This window comes from Cololabis saira, chromosome 12 (assembly GCF_033807715.1).
Source record: "Cololabis saira isolate AMF1-May2022 chromosome 12, fColSai1.1, whole genome shotgun sequence".
In the NCBI taxonomy this organism is placed as follows: domain Eukaryota; kingdom Metazoa; phylum Chordata; class Actinopteri; order Beloniformes; family Belonidae; genus Cololabis; species Cololabis saira.
The window spans coordinates 44,228,602-44,251,072 of record NC_084598.1 but is presented as its reverse complement, the minus strand read 5'-3'; the positions used below and the strand labels follow the sequence as shown (position 1 = coordinate 44,251,072).

At 43.4% G+C, this 22,471-nt stretch overlaps 1 protein-coding gene across 1 annotated transcript in view; it reads left to right on the top strand.

The window, feature by feature from the left end:
* Positions 1–885: 885 nt before the first annotated feature.
* The window catches only part of si:rp71-17i16.5 (phosphatidylinositol 4,5-bisphosphate 3-kinase catalytic subunit gamma isoform), a 28,710-nt gene continuing 7,124 nt past the window's right edge, over positions 886–22,471 (top strand). Inside the window, exons 1-12 of the mRNA XM_061736856.1 lie at positions 886–1,279; positions 2,891–4,140; positions 9,002–9,394; positions 10,606–10,861; positions 11,697–11,762; positions 12,544–12,763; positions 13,118–13,212; positions 16,087–16,230; positions 16,307–16,397; positions 17,181–17,311; positions 18,118–18,229; positions 19,016–19,173. Coding sequence (XP_061592840.1) covers positions 1,025–1,279; positions 2,891–4,140; positions 9,002–9,394; positions 10,606–10,861; positions 11,697–11,762; positions 12,544–12,763; positions 13,118–13,212; positions 16,087–16,230; positions 16,307–16,397; positions 17,181–17,311; positions 18,118–18,229; positions 19,016–19,173 — 3,171 coding nt within the window. The 5' untranslated portion in view covers positions 886–1,024. The remainder of the gene's footprint in view (positions 1,280–2,890; positions 4,141–9,001; positions 9,395–10,605; positions 10,862–11,696; positions 11,763–12,543; positions 12,764–13,117; positions 13,213–16,086; positions 16,231–16,306; positions 16,398–17,180; positions 17,312–18,117; positions 18,230–19,015; positions 19,174–22,471) is intronic.

Genomic DNA, 22,471 nt, shown 5'->3' with positions numbered 1-22,471 from the left:
TGCCAGGATGACAGTAGGATGATGGAAACGACACTGCTGCAACTGTGACCTTTGACCTTTGACCTGTTGCTTCTCTGTGTTTCAACAATAATCTCAACATTTCGACTTTTTTCTCGACATTTCGACTTTTTTCTCGAAATTGTTTCAACATTAATCTCAACATTTCAACTTTTTTCTTGACATTTCAACTTTTTTCTCGACATTTCGACTTTTTTCTCGACATTTCGACTTTTTTCTCGAAGTGTATAATGAAAAGAAAATACATGGTCTTAATCCCTGTGGATTACAATCTAACTAGAACAAAAAGTTCTTCCATCTAGTTTTAAAAGTGTATTAGTAATGACAGCGAAGAACATGAAATAAGTTTATAGTGGGTGTGTGAATGATCAATAATCAGTATTATTGGCAGTAATAGAGGGCCCCAAAATCACATTTAGCTTAGGGCCCTGTGGAGGCTTGGCCCGGCCCTGCACCGGTGTCACAAAGCAACTGGTCAATAACCCTCAGATTTCTGCCTGCCCACCTCTTAAAAGTGATATCAGTTGTTGAACTGACATTTTTACTAGATATCATGTTAATGTGATACAACTAGAGACGACATGAGGCCGAGGTGCAGCCGCTCTACGCTTCTCAGCATCCCGTCCGACAGGTTTGTGCAGGTTTACAGCTGACATGCAGAAGTTCCCGTTTTCCGCTTCTAGGCCGTTAAACAGAAGGTATTCTCCCCGCGGCCTGCTGGGAAGCGTGAAGGATTACTGAAACGTTATCTGTTTAAAAGCAGAACGAGGAAGTAAACGCTTTGAGAACATTGATCTGTGAAGAATGAGGAAGTCCCAGGTGAAAAGGGAAACTCACATAATTAGACGAGGACGTCCTCAGATTGACTGAGCAGCAGCAGCAGCAGCTCACGTACCAGCGTTCTGGTACCGGACTACATCCCACTGACGTCTGAATTATGCTGAAGAGAACTTGAATTAAACTGATAATAATCTCTCAGCTGGGAAAAGGGTTTTTAAGAGCATCGATGGACAGCGTGTTCCTGCAGCAGCCGGTCCGTCCTCATCCTGAGGACGAGCTTTCAGGGATGGCGCCTCGCAGCGGCTCTGAGAGACACCTGAGGTTTGTTTGTGAGCTCCAGCCCGGACCCGGACCCGGACCCGGACCCGGACCAGGACCCGGACCAGGACCCGGACCTCCGGAGACGAACCCTGAGTCGGTGTCGGTCGTCCTGCCGCCGCAGTGCAGCGTCTACCAGCTGCGGCTGCACATCTGCATGCAGGTAGGAAACCCCCAAAGGGAAGGCCAGGTCTTCAAAAGAAAAGTATTACATAGATTAGTCCTAATTTCTTACTGTAATTCAAAGGTTTTGTGTAGCTGGTTCTTCCCAATGCAGTATAAAGAGTTTTCCAGCTATGGAAAACTGTGCTATGCTTAGTTGGGGGCAGGTCAGGCCCAGATGGAACCGGCCAGTGTCCTAACTGAGCCATTTGTGCCAACATGAGCCCAGATTTGGCCCAAATGCATCTGCAATAAGGACAAGTTACAGTTTTTCACAATTGTTTAAACACATTTCCTGATAGAGTACCTCACTTTCTCAAAACTCTAAACACAAATGACAAAACTCACACACAAAATGCTGAATCCTACACTTCTCTTGCAAAAGCACACTCTACCCTCAAAACAGTGTTAACTCTTCACTTCTCCAATGCCAAACACATGAATCATTTGAGTAGATATTTCTAAGCACCCACTGAACACTGATGTGTAGAATGGAAGACACTATAGTATGCCTCAGTAGAATCATGCATTTGTATGTTCAGTGTTACACCTTCAGCTGTTGGATGTAATATATCACCATATAGTATTCTAATGTATAGGCTACTCAAATAGAAAACACACAATTCTTTACAACAAATAATATCCTTGCTGAGGCTGCTGCCCCCGCGACCCGGTAACGGATAAAGCGGGAGAAGAAGATGAGTATTTGGACTCAAAATGTGCAGTCTGCTCACCTCTCTCAATATTCCACCATCCATTGTTCTCCAAACAAACCAGGAGTCACCTGTGACCCTTTTATGGCAAATTGCTGATTGCATATTGCACAACAGCCTTTGGAGTTTAGAAATGTGATTGACTGTGTGTTCTGTGTGAACAGCAAGAGAGGGAATTCAGGAAGAGTGTGCAGGATATTGGGAATTGTGTGTAGTGTTGTGAGAAATGTGTGGTATGGAATGGGAATTTGAGTCTAGAGCAGTAAATGTGCTTGGAGTTCAGCAGGAGGTTCGGCCACCTGAAACATGAGTTTCAGGTTGTGCACATTGTGTCTGATGTTCCAATAAATGTGTTTAAACAATTGTGAAAAACTGTAATATGCTATTGCCATTGTGACGTAGAATTGTCAAATTGGTCTGATTCACTGGACGAATCAGCACAGATTACTTTTGTAATACTGTATTTGACCCGGTCTTTGTACGTTTTGACCGTATAGAAACATAATTCTTGCCATTGTAAGAATGAGATGAACCTGCTGGATCTACTGCCCTTACTTTTTAACAACTTCTTATCATTTCATTTCATTTTATTTGTTATCTACTGTTTAATTGTGTCTTGCCGCTTTTAATGTTGATGTAAAGCACTTTGAATTACCCGGTCCAAATCATCCCCCCCTGAAATAAAAACGGTCCAAATCATCCCCCCCTGAAATAAAAACGGTCCAAATCATCCCCCCCCGAAATAAAAACGGTCAAAATCCCCCCGAAATAAAAACGGTCCAGTGTTGAATTGTGCTATACAAATAAACTTGCCTTGCCTTGCTAAAGTGAAATGCTGAATTATTTCCTAGGATGGTGTTTAATCACGTATACAACCGTTTCTGTTTCCACACCTTCAGGCTCAGGAACAAAACTGGCACCCAGATCCATTTGCTCTCCTTGATCCCAAGAGATACACCCTGCTGTACGCCAGAGAGGATGACTGGTACGAGGCCTACGACGACTGCCAGATCATCCGGACGTTGGACATCCCCTGGTCCACCGACGACTCCAACTGTCTGCTGGCGAACATCGTTGTAAAGCCGCTGGTGGAGGTTGATTCGGAGGAGAAGACGCGGCAACGGCAGTGGCTGACCTACCTGATTGGACACGACCTGGAGACGGAGGCGACCGACAGACTGGGCGAGCTAACGTTCACCCGCAGGAAGCTGGCGTCTCCGAGGAGACTCGAGCTGAAGAGTCGTGACGATACGCTGTACGCCACGGAGCCCTGGGTGACGACGGCTCCGGTCCCTGAGGACCTCCAGGACTGGCTGACCAGGACGATTCCCATCACCTTCCACTACGTTAGCAAGCTCAGCTTCAGCATAGAGGTCGACTTCAACGTAACGCCGGACGTTCTTCTCAAAGTCTTCAGAAGGGTGATGGTCGACCAAGGGCTTGAATGCGACTCCTCTGAGGACCTGGTGCTGAAGGTTTCGGGGAGGGAGGAGTTTTTATCCGGAGAGCACACCCTAATGGACTTCCTGTGGGTGCGACAGTGTCTGACGACCAACCAGGATCTCCACGTCTCTGTGGTTCCCGTCTCGCACCTCGCGGCGGAGACCGTCCTGCTTCTGGACTGGCCGCTCGTCGACGGTTTCAGCGGGCAGTTCAGTTCCCACGACGACCTCAGCCTCCAAGGGAAGGACCTGGACGACATTTTCATGATATCCTTGTGGGACTGCGACAGGAAGTTCAGGGTCAAACTGCTCGGCTTCGATATCCCAAATCTGCCGGGCAAATGTCCCCAGTCCGTCTACGTCGAAGCGTCCATACTTTACGGAAACAAGACCCTCGCCTCCGTGTCCTCCACCCCCAAACCTTTCGCCGATGAGGTCTTATGGAATGAGTGGCTGGAATTTGACGTCCTCCTTTGGGATCTGCCCCGCGGAGTCAAGCTGGGCCTCACTATTAACGCCAGCACCAGCGACGTCTCCCCAACCACCAAAGACCCAAAGCCACAAGCAGCTAGAGACACGAAGGCTTCACCTACCAGGTCCATGAAAGACCCAAAGCCGCCAGCGCCTTCGGGCACCAAGGCAGCAGACCCGCAGAAGGGGAAAGGGAAGGTCCTCTACTTCATCAATCTCCTGCTCATAGATCACAGGTGAGCCTTTCTGTTGTTGTGTACGGTCATGTGCAAAGGTTAGCACCTGTCAGTTGATCTTAAGTTTCTTATTAGGGCCCGAGCACTGACAGTGCGAAGGCCCTATTGTATCTGTAGGAAGTTTTCTCGTTTTTTTTTTGCTTTTGTTTTTATCCTCATTTTTTTTCGAAAGGAGGGCCTTTTTTCCCCCTAAACGTGCCCCAAAAGTCACCAAATTTTGTACCAAGCCAGGCCTGGTGATACATTTGATATTTAATCGTTTGCATTAATGGGCGTGGCCTAATGGCTCAACAGCGCCCCCTAGAAAAGTTTGCACGAAAATCGGTACACAACTGTATCATGTCACAACTTAAAGAAAAGTCTCTTGGCGCCATGGCCGAAACCCAACAGGAAGTCGGCCATTTTGAATTAATTGTGTAATTTTGGCGAAATTTATGCCATTCCTTCAGCAGTTAATACGGCCCGAACCGTAACGTGCACCCAGGTGTGTTATACACCAAAATGTGCGTCTCCATCCTGCGACGACGCGTATTACTTTTCTCAGTCAAAAGCGTTACCGTGGCGACGGTAGACGCCAAAAAGCGCGCCCCCTTCATCTGATTGGTCCATATTTGATAGTTCCTACTTTCTGCCATAACTTTTGAACGGGTTGTGATAAAGACATGTGGGTGGTGTCATCGGACTCGGTTTTGAGTACTTGACCTTCATTGGCATGAGTTTGCCCCGCCCCTTCTTCTGATTGGTCGATATGTGATAGTTCCGATTTTCTGCAATAACTTTTGAATGGTTTGACATAAAGAGTAGTGGGTGGTGTCATCGGACTCGGTTTACGGTCCTTGAACATAATTGCTGCAAATTAGCCCCGCCTCTTCTTCTGATTGGTCGATATCTGATAGTTCCTACTTTCTGCCATAACTTTTTGTGGCAGGGTGGAGGATTGGGTGTGGGCTGCGGGGAAGCAGCCACTCAGCCGATTGGGCACATCTGTGCCCAATCAACCTCTCCCCCCTGCCTGGCTACATAAAGAGTGGCTGCTCACCAGCACTGGGGTCTCTGCTGGGAGGAAGTGGGAGCTGCTGAAGGTGCTGAGTCCTGGGTCACGTCTGTGTGATTCGGAATAAGACATTTCCTGCACGAAACCCTGTGTCCTCTGTCCTGTCGGTCCACCCCAGTAGCACGAGCCTTGCTACACTTTTGAATGGTTTGATTTAGAGAGTCGTGGGTGGTTTCATCTGCTAAATGTCCAGGCCTGAAGAATCCACATCAAGTCATACAAGCTTCCACTGCAGCCTGAACATGCACAAGGGTGGAGGACCGTTGATCGCTGATTGCAGCTTTAATTAGGGCCCGAGCACCTTCAGTGCGAAGGCCCTATTGTATCTGTAGGAATTATTTGTATTTTTTTTTTTATTATTATTAGGGCCCGAGCACCTTCAGTGCGAAGGCCCTATTGTATCTGTAGGAATTATTTGTATTTTTTTTTTTATTATTATTATTCTTATTATTTTTCTGACGAAAGGAGGGCCTTTTTGCCCCCCTAAACGTGCCCAAAAAGTCACCAAATTTTGCACCCAAGCCAGGCCTGGTGAAAAATTTGATATTTAATGGTTTGCATTAATGAGCGTGGCAAAATGGCTCAACAGCGCCCCCTTGAAAACGTTGTGCCTCAAGCCCCACGATACGGTTTGACGTACATGCACGAAAATCGGTACACGCCTGTATCATGACGTAACTTAAAGAAAAGTCTCTTGGCGTCATGCCCGAAACCGAACAGGATGTCGGCCATTTTGAATTAGTCGTGTCATTTTGGCGAAATTTATGCCATTCCTTCGGCAGTTAATACGGCCCGAACCGTAACGAGCACCCAGGTGTGTTATACATCAAAATGTGCCTCTCCATCCTCCGACACCACGCATTACTTTTCTCTCTCAAAAGCATTACCGTGGCGACGCTAGACGCCAAAAAGCGCGCCCACCCTTCATCTGATTGGTTCAGACAGAAAAAACTTTGCGCCTCAAGCCCCATAATACGGTTTGACGTACATGAACGAAAGTCGGTACACACTTGTATCATGTTGCAACTTACAGAAAAGTCTCTTGGCACCATGGTCGAAACCGAACAGGAAGTCGGCCATTTTGAACATTCTGAATGAATCACGTAATTTTGGAGCAATATATGCCATTCCTTCGAGAATTAATACGGCCCCAACCGTATCATGAACCCAGATGTGTTATACATCAAAATGTGCGTCTCTATCCTGCGACTACGCGCATTACTTTTCTCTTTCAAAAGTGTTACCGTGGCGACGCTAGACGCCAAAAAGCGCAACACCCTTCATTTGATTGGTCCATATTTGATAGTTCCCCAAAAGTCACCAAATTTTGCATGCAAGGCAGGCCTGGCGATAAATTTATATTTCATGGTTTGCATTAATGGGCGTGGCAAAATGGCTCAACAGCGCCCCCTTGAAAACTTTGTGCCTCAAGCCCCACGATACGGTTTGACGTACATGCACCAAAATCGGTACACACCTGTATCATGGCGCAACTTAAAGAAAAGTCTCTTGGCGCCATGGCCGAAACCGAACAGGAAGTCGGCCATTTTGAAATCTGATTGGTCCATATTTGATAGTTCTCCAAAAGTCACCAAATTTTGCATGCAAGCCGGGCCTGGCGATACATTTGATATTTCATGGTTTGCATTAATGGGCGTGGCCTAACGGCTCAACAGCGCCCTCTAGAAAACTTTTCTCTGCCATAACTTTTGAATGGTTTGACATAGGAAGTTGTGGGTGGTGTCATGGGACTCTGTAATGAGTCCTTAAGCTTCGTTGGCCTTAATTAGCCCCGCCCCTTCTTCTGATTGGTTGTCCCGATTTTCTGCTATAACTTTGGAATGGTTTGACACAGAGAGTCGTGGGTGGTGTCATCAGATTCTTTATGGAGTCCTTGACCTTCATTGGCCTGAATTAGCCCCGCCCCTTCTTCTGATTGGTTGTCCCTTTTTTCTGCTATAACTTTTGAATGGGTTGACATAAGAAGTCGTGGGTTGTGTCATGGGACTCTGTAATGAGTTCTTAAGCTTCGTTGGCCTGAATTAGCCCCGCCCCTTCTTCTGATTGTTTGTCCATATTTTCTGACTATAACTTTTGAATGGTTTGACATATTTGAAATATGCTGGTAATGTGTCAGCCAACCACAAAAATCTCTGGAATTTTGGTGGAATCATTTATTTTTTTGTCCTTGCCCGGTGCAAATGACATAAATAAAGTGCGTGGTTTGGTTGTGAAAAAATAAAAGTAATGTTACGTGAACAATAAATCAAACGCTCCCTTCCATGCAGTGTGTGTGTCTAGGAAGTAAAGACTGGAACATGCTATTCACAAAAGAACAAATAGTGGGGTTTTACTAATATTTATATCTTACAAATATTTTAAAAATTACGAAAAAACAATTCGGGACTCAGATTACATCGGTATGTTGGTATCTCCTAAGTCAGTCAGTCAGAAAATGGCCAAGTTGATTCGTGGCTCAGCGGTAATGTCACCGTCTTTCGTGTGGGAGATCGTGGGATCGATCCCAGAACAATGCAAAGATTATTGTCAGCAATTTGTGTGGTTTTTTTTACATCAACATGTGCGTCTCCTTCCTGCGACGACGCGCATTACTTTTCTCATTCAAAAGCGTTAACGTGGCAACACTCGACGCCAAAAAGTGCGCCCCCTTCATCTGATTGGTCCATATTTGATAGTTCTCCAAAAGTCACCAAATTTTGCACCAAGCCAGGCCTGGGGATAAATTTGATATTTCATGGTTTGCATGAATGGGCGTGGCCTAATGGCTCAACAGCGCCCCCTAGAATACTTTTTTCTGCTATAACTTTTGAATGGTTTGACATAGAGAGTCGTGGGTGGTGTCATCGGACTCGGTATTGAGTCCTTGACCATAATTGGTGCAAATTAGCCCGGCCCCTTCTTCTGATTGGTTGTCCCGATTTTCTGCAATAACTTTGGAATGGTTTACACAGAGAGTCATGGGTGGTGTCATAAGATTCTTTAAGGAGTCCTTGACCTTCATTGGCCTGAATTAGCCCCGCCCCTTCTTCTGATTGGTTGTCCCTTTTTTCTGCTATAACTTTTTAATGGTTTGAAATAGGAAGTCGTGGGTGGTGTCATGGGACTCTGTAATGAGTCCTTAAGCTTCGTTAGCCTTAATTAGCCCCGCCCCTTCTTCTGATTGGTTGTCCCGATTTTCTGCTATAACTTTGGAATGGTTTGACATAGAGAGTCGTGGGTGGTGTCATCAGATTCTGTATGGAGTCCTTGACCTTCATTGGCCTGAATTAGCCCCACCCCTTCTTCTGATTGGTTGTCCCTTTTTTCTGCTATAACTTTTGAATGGTTTGACATAGGGAGTCGTGGGTGGTGTCGTTTCTGATATGCTTATGGGGGGCGGTGGCCGTGAGTGCGAGGGCCCGTTCATCGCTGCTTGCAGCTTTAATTTGTTTTGTTTTTGTGTATAAACTGAATAAAAACTATCTACTGGTCATGGATCTTATCCATTCAACAAAAAGTAAGAAGTAACTTGAGAAAGTACCCACTTACTAACCTTTTGGCATTTTGATTGAAATGTGGTGTCTTGTTTGGTTTGGTTTGATGTATTTTGATGTAAAATTTTAGTAAGTCACAGGAGTTCAAGGAGTTTTTTTTAAGACACGGTTCAAAGCTCATCTCTTTAGGATCAGATTGAGCTTAAACCTGGCCACATATCCACCAAAGAGGGTCCGTTTCCATTCTCATCCCTCACAACACTTTCTGTGTCAAAAATAGCTCCAAAATGTTTTTATTTTTCCACCCCTGCAGATCTGTGCTCAGCCAGGGCCCCCACACCCTGCACATGTGGTGCTACCCCGACCAGGACGAGGAGGCCATCACCTACCAGGCGGACAAGCTGTCCTCTGCAACCAACCCGGACGTCTCTGAGTCCATGGCCGTCAGCATCCTGCTGGACCAGTACAGCTACCCGGTGGTTCTCCCCAACACCTGCTGCCCCAACGACGGCTCTGACAGCCCCGTACAGGACTCTCCCTCGGCCGGCTCTGATGTCCCTGCCGGTGTCCCTTACTCTTCTTCACCACCTTCCACCTTCTCCAAGCCCAATGTGTGGGGGAAAACCCTCCAGGCTCCGTCGGCCAACGCGGTGACGCTCAGGTCCCAGTCTCCCGTCTTCAACACAAAGAGGCATTGCCTGCAAAGGTTAGATTTTTCTATTTGATTTTTTTTTTTATTTGAAGACTTCGAACATGCATGTTAAAAAAGTACGGTAGAGTATCAGGGCCAGGCAGGAGAAAATTAAAATAATATTTTAGAGGAGGAAGATTTTTTTTTTCATTATGCACTTTGAGAAAAAAGTCGAAATGTCGAGAAAAAAGTTGAAATGTCGAGATTAATGTTGAAGTACAATTTCGAGAAAAAAGTCGAAATATTGAGGAAAAAAGTCAAAATTTTGTGAATAAAGTTGAAATGTTGAGAAAAAAGGCAAAATTTCAACTTTATTCACGAAATGTTGACGTTATTCTTGAAATTGTATTTCAACATTAATCTCGACATTTCTACTTTATTCTTGACATTTTTACTTTGTACAATTCGAGAAAAAACTTGAAATGTCGAGAAAAAAGTCGAAATGTCGAGGAAAAAAGTCGAAATGTTGAAATTAATGTTGAAGTACAAAGTCGAAATGTATTTCAACTTTATTCTTGAAATTTCGACTTTATTCTTAAAATTTCGACTTTATTCTATAAATTTCGACTTTATTCTTGAAATTGTATTTCCTGCCTGGCCCTAATAGTCTTACGTAAAAAAAGAGTACAAAAAAGTAAAAAAACAGAATACAAATATATATATATATATATATATATATATATATATATATATATATATATATATATATATATATATATATATATATATATATATATATATATACACATATACATATGTGTGTATGTACAGCTCTTGGTCAGACCTCATGGATCCACCAACATGTTCGAAACGCAGTAGGATTGAAGTAAAAACTTATAAAATCTAACCCCTGAATCTTACATACATTCTTATAAAACACCCATACCTACTTTAATAACTGTTCAATACAGTGATATAATACTCAATTATATATATATATATAAATATAGTCAAAATCTAAACAAATCGAAGCAAACAAAAGAAAACAAAACAAACACCCGGCATTTAGTTGTGCTACTATGCATGTACAGTATGTAATAATAGAAGTTATTATAATGTATAGTATTACATTTTCATTACTTTACTATAATAAAGAACAACAGACAGCAATGGTATAACAATATACTTGAATAACTATATAAGAGTAGATATGCTATATACACACTGGTTCATATATTTACCTCCAATTATATACAGTACATAAAAATGACTCTAAATGACTATAGGTTCCGGGAGGAGAGCGTCCACTACGCGTCCAACCTGCCCCAGTTCCTGCGCAGCGTGGACTGGATGAACCGGCGGGTGGTGGACGAGGTGCACTGGCTGCTGGGACACTGGGATCCTGCAGAGCTGGACGTGACCGTGGCCCTGGAGCTGCTGAGCATGGACTTCGCCGACGAGACGGTCCGGAGGCTGGCAGTGCAGCGGCTGGAGGAGCTGTCCAACGACGACGTGCTCAAGTATCTACTGCAGCTGGTGCAGGTACGTTTGCTAACCCTAACTCTAACCCTAACACTAACCTTAACCCTAACCCTATCCCTAACCCTAATCCTAACCCTAACCCTACTCCTACCCCTACCCCTAACCCTAACCCTAATCCTAATCCTAACCCTAACTCTAACCCTAACCCTCCCCCTACCCCTAACCCTACCCCTAACCCTAACCCTAACCCGATCCAAATGAATGTCCAACGACGACGTACTCAAGTATCTACTGCAGCTGGTGCAGGTACGTTTGCTAACCCTAACCCTAATCCTAATCCTAACCCTACCCCTAACCCTAACCCTAACCCGATCCAAATGAATGTCCAACGACGACGTACTCAAGTATCTACTGCAGCTGGTGCAGGTACGTTTGCTAATCCTAACCCTCACCCTCACCCTAATCCTAACCTTAACCCTAACTTAACCCTAACCCTAATCCTAACCCTAACCCTAATCCTAACCCTAACCCGATCCAAATGAATGTCCAACGACGACGTACTCAAGTATCTACTGCAGCTGGTGCAGGTACGTTTGCTAATCCTAACCCTAACCTAACCCTCACCCTAATCCTAACCCTAACCTAACCCTAACCCTAACCTAACCCTAACCTAACCCTAACACTAACCCTAACCCTAACACTAATCCTAACCCTAATCCTAACCCTAACCCTAACTCTAACCCTAACCCTAACACTAACCTTAACTCTAACCCTAACCCTAACCCTAATCCTAACCCTAACACTAACCTTAACTCTAACCCTAACCCTAACCCGACCCACGTGAAGGATTTCAGCTCATGATCAAAGTCTTTATTGTGCTTTATTGCCCTTGCAGACCCTGAAAGTGGAACCTTACCACGACAGTTTCCTCGCTCGGTTCCTAATCCAAAGAGCTCTCCGGGTGAGTTTTACAACACGGGACATTTTGTACATAGCAAACATTTTAAGCCTATATTCTTTTTAATTTCACAGTAGAACAACTCTTCTTCTTCAATGTTTTAGTTCTGGGAACCAAGGAGAAAAGTTCAAGGAGTCTTGGGAGAGGGATCAGAAACAGAAAGCCTTTTATTGTCTCTGTACACAGAGAAATAATGACTTGTAATCCTACACGTAATAGATGAATAAATACACATAGACACAGTAAACTAGTCATATTGATCAAGTTAAACTCAGTTAAAGTTATTTAGCTACAGTAAACTAGTCATGTTGATCAAGTTAAACTCAGTTAAAGTTATTTAGCTACAGTAAACTAGTCATGTTCATCAAGTTAAACTCAGTTAAAGTTAGTCTGTACTATAAACTAGTCATGTTGATCAAGTTAAACACAGCTCTAAATGGTTGTAGAGCTGTGTTTTTTGCTGACAATGATTGGTAAAGTATATAAAGCTGTTGGTGATTCTGGCAGTTCAGGATTTGATGGGTCGGTGGCAGCAGTTCGACCCGCTGAGAGCAGTTTTCATTGATATCGTTGGCTCTGGAGAGAGTTTGTGATGTTTTAGGGGAAGGAAAATACAACCAGTTGTTTGTTCCTGCCCTTTATGTGATTCTCCGGAGGGACTTCTTAGTCCGCTGTAGGACGTCCCTAGACATTACGTCCCTAACGTTGGGCAGTGATCAGGTTTGACCAGAACCGGTCCAGGTCTCTCTTCTGAATCCTGACCCGCTCCCACGTCTCTCCGCAGAGCAAGCGGATCGGCCACTTCTTCTTCTGGTACGTGCGCAGCGAGGTGGCCGGCTGCCCGTTCTTCCGGCAGCGCATGGCGGTGATCCTGGAGGCCTACCTGCTGGGCTGCGGCCAGGCCATGGTGGACGGCTTCACCCTGCAGGTCCAGACCGTGGAGGCCCTGCAGGAAGTGGCCGCTCACATCAAGAGGCTCTACCCCGACAACCTCTCCTCTTCAGGTGGGAAACGTCTGAGAGGGACATTACTGTACTGAAATACGTTAAGTATTGTTTATACTTTATGGTGTTTATGGTGTCACCTCCAGCCTTTGTAATATTAAAAATGGTGTGCCTCAGGGCTCACTCCTTGGGACTTTACTTTTTATTATCTATATTGATTGTCTTTATCAAAATGCTGCTGAGGCAAATTTTCACTTTTATGCAGACGATACTGTGATTTATTGTTCCGCGCCTACCAGGCACTCTGTCAGTTACTTCTACATGGATAATATGTATGTCGCTGGTGGGGGTTCGTTCTGGCACTTGTTGCAGCATTCAGCTCATGTTTCTCCTTGTTTTCTACTTTTCCTGTAGCCCCCCTGCAGCTGCAGGAGCTGCTGAGGAACAGTAACCTGCCCAACGAGTTCCTGCTGCCCCTGGACCCCCGTATGAAAGTGGGCTCAATCCTGGTGGGTCCCACTTTCTGTCTGTGTTGGCAGATTAAATGCAAATTATAGTAGTTTTTTTAAATGCAAGTATGCTTGTTTAGGGTGTGAGTCTGCCTGAACTTCAATTTTGTGTGAGATGGTGAGTGTGTCTGTCTAAACTCGACCACAAACCCCCCAGATGTGGACCAGGGGCCTCATTTAAAATGGAGTGCGTAGGATTCATACTAAAAGTGCACGTACGCCCAAAAGCCGAAAATGGCGGGCGCAAAAAAAAATCCGGATCTATAAAACCGCGTGCACGCACACTTCCACGCAATGTTCCCTTTATGAATCACAGTCCACCTGGAAAGCTGCGCAGCTGAGTCCGCCCCATATCCACGCCCATAAATCCATATGGATGAGCCTACTGAGCATGCGCAGTGGCTTCCTGCAGCCTGTTTGGGATGACTGCGTCAGAATGAATGAACGTGTCGAGCCACGGTGCCACTGAATTTCACTGAGATCTGAGATCTAGATGTTGTGGATGATGTGGAGAGAGGACAGTGAAACGAGATTATTCGGTGGTCACAGTAAAAGTAGAAAAAGTATATAAATAGTATAAAATAAAGCGAGTGAGTGGCAGCACGTCGTTGCTGCCCGTTAGTGCCACGATCGCACGACGCAATTTCCACTGGGGGCAGGGGGGACATGTCCCCCCCACTTTTCAAAATGATGTATTTGTCCCCCCCACTTTTTACAGTTTTAAAACTAACGGTAGGCTCAGCAAATCATCAAGACACTCGGGATGACAGCCCGGCAGCCCCCGCTCCCCCTCCTCCCTCCCGTCTCCCCTCAGAGCTGCTCTAGGCTGATTTAAGGTCCGCGTCACACCAACGCAGAGCCCACGGCGTAGGGTACGCGGCGACGTGCACCTACGCGCACCTACGCCGGACACTAAGGCGTAGGCTCTGCGTTGGTGTGACGCAGAACCATAATTCCGGCTTAAAAGTAAACAACATGATCACACGTACCCGTGCATGACAGGCAGACACACACGGGGAGAAGGGACTATTTCTTTAATTTTTATTTTTTTTAAAACTTTATCCTTATGAACGCAATTGTTATATAGTCCAACTTTCCTTATTTTAATCAGAACACTTTCTTTTTTCCTCCTCGGCGTTGAGTAGTGGGTTCGGAGCGGCATCCCCCCCCGCCGCCTGCTCCGTTATCAGCACTATTTTATTATAAGTCTGATATAGGCCTATGTTGTGATATGTGATTACATTATTAAGAGTATGACATGAATCTGGCTTCATTTCACCACCTCACAGCCTGCGTCGCCAGTTCCCCGTGTCTTAAGTAAATTCTTACGGGAGGGTCCTGGTTGCCGTAAAGATACGCAGATTTTTCGGTTAGTTTTTTCTTTTTAGATCCGAGGATTTGCGTAGATGGCGGCTTCCGCAACTTTCAGCCGCTTTTTCTGCGCAAGCAAGCTTTATAGATGAGGCCCCAGATCTTTCAACACCGGCTGTGACTCAGATTCAACACTCCAACCAAGACTCAAGCTCGAGTCTGGGACTGGTTTATGAGCCGTGGGACGTCTCTGGCCCACAAACGTGTCTTCTATCTGTTTATGCTGTACAACAGTGATTTTGAACCGCGGAGCCAAAAGAATTGGTCGGGTGTAGCATGAGAAATGATCCAAGTAGTTACTGCGACTAGTTTGCCATTGTTGACCAGCTGTACCTGAAGGGTTGTGGCCAAAGAGGAAATAACTTCCCTCTCTGTGGGCGGGGCTTAGTGACCTTGTTGATCCAAGACATTAGTGATGTCTGATAAATGACAGGTCTTTGACTCTGGACGGGACATTTGTCTCCAGAACATCTTGGTGGTCTTGAGGCTTCATTGTAGCTGCACCAATTCAAGACCCCTGGTACCAAATGCAACAAAGCAGCTCCAGAACAAAACCGAGCCTCTTCCATGTTCCACATGCTGATGGAGCCTGAACTTCTGGATGAAATGTCCAGCTGTTGTCATGGTAACATCCAGCTGCTTGGAAACGGTCTTCTAGCCTTCTACACGCTGGTCTAGAAGGTTCTTCTGGTCAACAACTGTCTCCTCTGGTGTCTCTGGTCCAGGTCCAGCTGGTGGACACCATGGTACCAAACAGCAGAGGGACGACTTTTAACCCTTTAAACCATCAGACTGACTGAAGACACCTGAGACGTTTGTTACAGGACACACTAAAGGTTTTCTAGAGGTCCAACACAACTGGTCCAGACCAGGTTCATTAGTCCGTTTCTATTGTTCTGTCGTTCTGTCCATTCTGTTGACCACATTTCAAAAGCGACGTCTGAGTAATTGGGGCGGCAGTAGCTCAGGTGGTAGAGCGGGTCGTCCAATGATCGGAAGGTTGGCGGTTTGAATCCCGCTCTGTCCCAGTTTGCTGTCCTAGTGTCCTTGGGCAAGACACCTTACCCACCTTCCCCCTTGTGAACGTGTTTGAATGTGTATGAATGTTGGTGGTGGTCGGAGGGGCCGTTTGGTTGATATGGCAGCCACGCTTCCGTGAGTAGCTGTGGCTACAAACGTAGCAGCTGTGGCTACAAACGTAGCTGAGAATGTGTATGGATGAATAATGATCTCTGTAAAGCTCTGGGTGCCTTGAAAGGCGCTATATAAAACCAAGTCATTATTATTATTATTATTATTATTATTATTATTATTATTATTATTATTATTATTATTATTATTATTATTATTATTATTAATTTTTCATCACTGTTTTGAGTCCATTATAGGTTTTTATTTCTTTATTCTTCCTCATTTTTATTCTCTTGGAACATATTTGTCCACGACTGTTGTTCTGGTGATGAAACTCTTCAGATCTGCTCTGGTTTCATCTCCTTCTCCCAGCTGGAGAAGTGCAAAGTGATGGCCAGCAAGAAGAAGCCTCTGTGGCTGGAGTTCAGTCCTATGCCGTCCCCCACCTCCCCCCCACCCGTGGGCGTCATCTTCAAGCAGGGGGACGACCTCCGGCAGGACATGCTGGTCATCCAGGTACCGGGTCACCTTGGTCCAGATGGGGGGGGTTATGGGGGTAACGATGACCCTGAACCTGCGTCTGCCTCCTCAGACTCTGGCGGTGATGGACTCCATCTGGAAGCAGAAGTCTCTGGACCTCAACCTGATTCCTTACGGCTGCATCTCCACGGGACACAACCAAGGTACCAGCATGAAGTCAGATTGTTGGAGTTAAACTGGACTTGTAGTCATGACCCGCTAAACCGAGACCAGGACCAGAGAGAATCAAGACCAGGACCAGTTCAGCTCCAGACCGAGACCAAACCTAGTAATGTCCTGATCCTGCATGATTGTAGAACATCAGCTCCATCCTAGTTCAGCTAGTTTCCATATGAGGTTGTAGTGAAATGAGGAGGAATCATAGTGATAACTTCTCATTTCAACTAACTGGATCAGCCGTTCCTCATCATGACTGTTTCCTACAGCGCTTTCAACCGGCTTTCAACGCGAGCGACAGGAAGAAAATAGAAGCAGGACGCCCGACAAATGTGCAGCTCAAAACGACGCTGTGTCGCTGCGGCCAGTTAGGACAGTCCAATAGAAAATAAAGACATGGAATTGATTTTGACACTGACGCTCGCATCGCATACAGTTAGGACACGGTGAAAATAACTCCACTGGCCGGAGCTTCCTCCATGTTTCCGTAGCGGTGTATCGCGTCATTCAGGCAGTCAATCAGCACAGAGCTCATTATCATAGCCCCGCCCACTCAGAATCCTGCATAGATAATGAGGTTAGAGAATGGGAAGATAAAGACATGGTTCAGAGGCTGAATTTCTAATTTATTTAGCAAAAACAATCAAAAGCTTGTTTGTAAGACATTCAAGGCCTGTTTAAAATAGGTATTAGATGCCATAATAGGTCCCCTTTAAGATGAACGACCTGAGAAGCTCCAGGAACTCCTGCTGACCCGGTTCCCTCTGCAGGAATGATCGAGGTCGTGAGGAACGCAGCGACCATCGCAGCGGTCCAGAGGAGCCATGGAGGAACGACGGGAGCCTTCAGGAACGATGCTCTGTTTGAGTGGCTCAAGTCCAAGGGTCCGCTGCAGGAAATAGTGAGTACAGAAAGGTTTGAGTGTGTGATGGTGAGACGATGGAGACGTCTCCAGTCTCCTGCGTTGGGCTCCTTCACATGGTTACCAGTGGGATGGGGGGGGCTAGCACTAGGGTTGCCAACTCTAGTAGTATTTATTTTGCTTTTGGTTTGAAACATTGGGAGATACTCTTGTCTTTAAGTTATATAGATGGTATTGTTATTAGTTTGTCGACTTTGTGCAGGCACCTCAGGACTTTGCGGTTGTTCCGACGGAAAGCCCATTCTGTTCTGCTGGACATTGCAACTTTTCTCCAGGATCACTTTTCTCGGAATTCTGAGATAATTATCTTGTTAATTCAGAAACATAGAGCAGTTTTTTTTTTCATTAAAACTTTTCTCGGAATTCTGAGATAAGTAACTCGCTAATTCAGAAAAACAGAGCAGATTTTTTTTTTATTAAAATTTTTCTCGGAACTCTGAGATAATTATCTCGTTAATTAAAAAAAACAGTGCAGATTTTTTTTTTCATTAAAACATTTCTCAGAATTCTGAGATAATTAACTCGTTAATTCAGAAAAACAGAGCAGATTTTTTTTTTATTAAAATTTTTCTCGGAACTCTGAGATAATTATCTCGTTAATTCAGAAAACAGTCCAGATTTTTCAAGTGAATGCAATACACTTTTGTACTTTTCAGCTCCATACAGTGTACTTTAGTTTATAAATACGTAATGATTCCGTTTTTCAAGGGACGGTTGGCGACCCTAGCTAGCCCCCTCCCCTCCAGGAGAACCGTCCTCTGATCCGTGCTCTCGTTTCCCCGCAGCACTACAAGACCGTGGAGAAGTTTGTGAAGTCGTGCGCCGGCTACTGCGTGGCCACGTACGTGCTGGGCATCGGAGACCGGCACAACGACAACATCATGATCACGGACCAGGGTACGCCGGCCGAGCCAAGGAGTCATGAACCCTGATTATTGATTTATCTTTGGTTTTTACCAAGAAAATAAATATATATTTGAAGATTTGAGATTCAGATTCCGATTCCGACAACTTTATTGATCCCTTTGGGAGGTTCCCTCTGGGAAATTGACATCTCCACCTCACTCACACAGCACTGTCGTTACGGAAGAGTATCAGGGCAATACAGGAGAAAAAATATTTGAGAGGGGAAGATTTTTTTTTTATGGTGCACTTCAAGAATAAAGTCGAAATGTCGAGATTAATATTGAAATAGAATTTTGTGAATAAAGTCGAAATTTCGCCTTTTTTCTCAACATTTCGACTTGATTCACGACATTTTGACTTTTTTCTCAACATTTCGCCTGTTTTCTCAACATTTCAACTTTTTTCTCGAAATTGTATTTCAACATTAATCTCGATATTTCGACATTTTTCTCAACATTTCGATTTTATTCACGACATTTTGACTTTTTTCTCAACATTTCGACTTTTTTCTCGAAATTATCGTTCAACATTATTCTCGAGATTTCAACTTTTTTCTCGACATCTCGACTTTTTTTCTCGAAGTGCATAATGAAAATAAAATCTTCCTCCTCTAAAATATTATTCTTATTTTTCTCCTGCCTGGCCCTAATACTCTTCCATACTGACCTATACAAATCAAACACCCCAAAAACCAGAGGGAAAATAAGAATAAAAACGGAAATGGAAAAAAAAAATGTAAAGAAAGAACCTTAATCTCTCTTTTCGCCGGGTTTGTAGGGAACTTGTTCCACATCGACTTCGGCCACATCCTGGGAAACAGGAAGCACTTCCTGGGGGTGAACAGGGAGCGCGTGCCGTTCGTCCTCACGCCCGACTTCCTGTACGTCATGGGCCGGGTCAAAGGTCGCAACAGCCTCTACTTCCAGCGGTTCCGGGTAAGAACGCCTCACTTTGTGTGTCGTTTTGAATGTTTCGGGTTAAGATTTGTTTTTTTTTTAGTCCTAGACGTCATGCTTCATATGGTTAAAAATCCCAATTAAATGATTTAATAAAGTTCATTGTGTCCATGGATTTACAATTTAACTTGATTCTGATTCTTTTCGTCGGACAAGAATATTTAGGTTTTTTAAATACTGTATTTTCCGGACTAAAAGTGGCTCCGGAGTAAAAGTGGCTCCGGAGTACAAGTCGCACCAGCCATAAAATGCATAATAAAGAAGGAAAAAACATATATAAGTCGCACCGGAGTATAAGTCGCATTTTTGGGGGAAATATATTTAATAAGATCCAACACCAAGAACAGACATGTCATCTTGAAAGGCAATTTAAAATAAAAATAGAATAGAGGCAACAACAGGCTGAATAATTGTACGGTTTGCTTACGTTTCATGACACAACTGAGAAGGGGCCTGGTATGTTAACGTAACATATTAAGAGTTATTCAGAATAACTAAAATCCAATGAAATCTTCGTCCTCTGTGTCACTTTTAAACAACTCCGCTAACTCCGGAGGAGGAAGATGCGGCGCTTCCTAGAGCGCCCTCTAGTGATTTAGTGTGAAAATAACATGTGAAATGATAAACCGGTAATAATGTGTTAATAATTTCACACATAAGTCCCTCCGGAGTATAAGTCGCCCCCCCGGCCAAAATATGGATAAAAAACGCGAGTTATAGTCCGGAAAATATGGTACCTGACATGTTTCCTTTTGCCTTCATCAGAGTCACATGATGGTGTGTGTGACCCGTCATTTATCAGCTGGTCTGATTCACCGCACAAATTGGCACAGGTTACTTGTGTAATAATGTATTTGACCCGGTCTTTGTACGTTTTGACCGTATACAAACGTAATTCTTGCCATTGTGAGAATGAGATGAACCTGCTGAATCTACTGCCCTTACTTTTTAACAACTTGTGCTTTTTATTATTTTACCTCTTTTCTTATCATTTTATTTCATTTTATGTGTTATTTACTATTTATTTATTTATTTTATTTATTTATTTAAAGGTTTAGATTGCAGGGACAATGCACATTAATAACACATTTAAACCAATGTAAAATGTGCCGGAATTAGCCAAAAGGGCTATTTTGCATCTGCTGTCCCTGGACTGGTGTAAAAATAGTCAACCTAAAAGAAAGAATTGTTAGATACAATCAATAAAACATTTCCGAATAAAAAGGCTATATCAGAATAGAGATTAAAAGGTAAAAACTAAGCTAAAATACATAAACACACAGGTTAACATAAACTCAACAACAGACAATTGCTACACACAAAAACAGAAACAACATGAAGCAGCAACAGTAACATCAACATTAATAACACAAGACACAGTAACACACTAACAGGCCAAAAACAAACAAAACAAAGCACTAAACACAGAATAAAAAGCCATGCACAAAAAGCAACATAATGACTAGACAAACTAATAGGCAACATGACAGGCAGGGCAGCAAGCAGGAAAATTACGCACTAAAATTCAATGTTGACAGCTTATTTGTGTCTTGCTGCTTTTAATGTTGATGTAAAGCACTTTGAATCACCTTGTGTTGAATTGTGCTATACAAATAAACTTGCCTTGATGTTAAAGGAGGCGTGACTCACCTGTCAGACCTGACAGGTGAGTCACGCCTCCTTTAACATCAGCTGATAAATTGTTGGGACACACACACTCTTTGACTCTGATGAAGACGGAACGAATCGCAGAAACATGTCAGGTATTTAAAAACCTAAATATTCTTGTCCAATGAAAAGAATCAGCAAATTAAATCCCAATTCAAAGCTAAAGCTCAGAGCTTTTAAAGCCACTTTATGCAGTTTGTTTGTTTTATTTAGGATCCCCATTAGCATTAGCAACATCATTAGCTATTCTTCCTGGGGTCCAACACACACAAATTAACACTTAATACATAACAGGCATACATTATATATGACAAACACAACAATAATAGACACAACTCCCTTTGTCACAAACACAGAGGATAAAACTAAATCACCATCATTCTCAGACATAAATACATAGAAAGGAAATCAAATAAAACACATTCATAACCAATACCTGTCTCAAATGACCTTATCTTAAAATTCTTGACCACTTTTTACTTTTATTGTGAAAGGGTTTACACTTCCTGTAATTCTATTCAAACTAGTAACATCCCCTCTGACCACATGGGGGCGTTATATCAGAATGTGCAAGACTTCTGTGTTGTGTAGAAAGGGAGCTGGAAAATCTTGGTCTGGTTTGATGTTAATAAATTATATTTAAATATTAGGAAAACAAAATGTATGGTTTTTGGGAATCAAAATGAAAGTGATGGTAATATTAAATTAAAAATCTGTAATGTTGATATAGAAAGGGTTTTTGAGACTAAATTCCTTGGGGTCGTCACCGACCAAAAGTTAACATGGAAACAACACATTGAATAAATTAAAGGGAAAATTTCAAAATCACTCGCAATCCTGTATAAATCCAGAAATGTACTGAATTCCAAGGCCTTGCATTTGATCTACTACTCATTGATTGTTCCCTATTTATCTTACTGTGTGGAATTGTGGGGATCCACCTTTAAAACCACCTTAAATTCAATAATAAAACTGCAAAAACGAGCCATACATATCATCAATAAGGCTGATTACGATGCTCACACAGAGCCACTTTTTCTAAATTATCATGTTATGAAATGTTATGATTTGTTTTATTATAAAATCATGCAAATTATGTTCAGAGCAAAATCAAAAATGCTCCCTGACTCAATACAGAGGTTCTTAGAAGTGTCTGCAATTTTAATGTACAAAAATCTAAAAAAGGTATGAAAAGGAGTTAAATTCTGGAAAGATGCAAGGTGGTTTTTAAGAAAATGGTTTGTAAAGCTATTTTTGAAGCTTATAAGTGCGATTGACTATCTGTTAATGTTTCTTTGCCTTTTGTTGTTTCTTTGTTTTTCTATTGTCTCTTTGGTTTTCTGGAGGTTGGTAGCCAAAAAAAGAAAGTTGGTAATAGGGATGGGCGGTATGGACTAAAAAATGTATCACGATAATTTCTGGCATCCCGATAACGATAAAAATTATGATAAAAAAATACAATTCAACTCCACCTTTGTAACTATAAATCTATCTCACTCTCAGATCCGCCATGTTTGTTACACAAAAACATCATCAACGGGAATCTTTCTTTCTTTCTTTCTTTCTTTCTTTCTTTCTTTCTTTCTTTCTTTCTTTCTTTCTTTCTTTC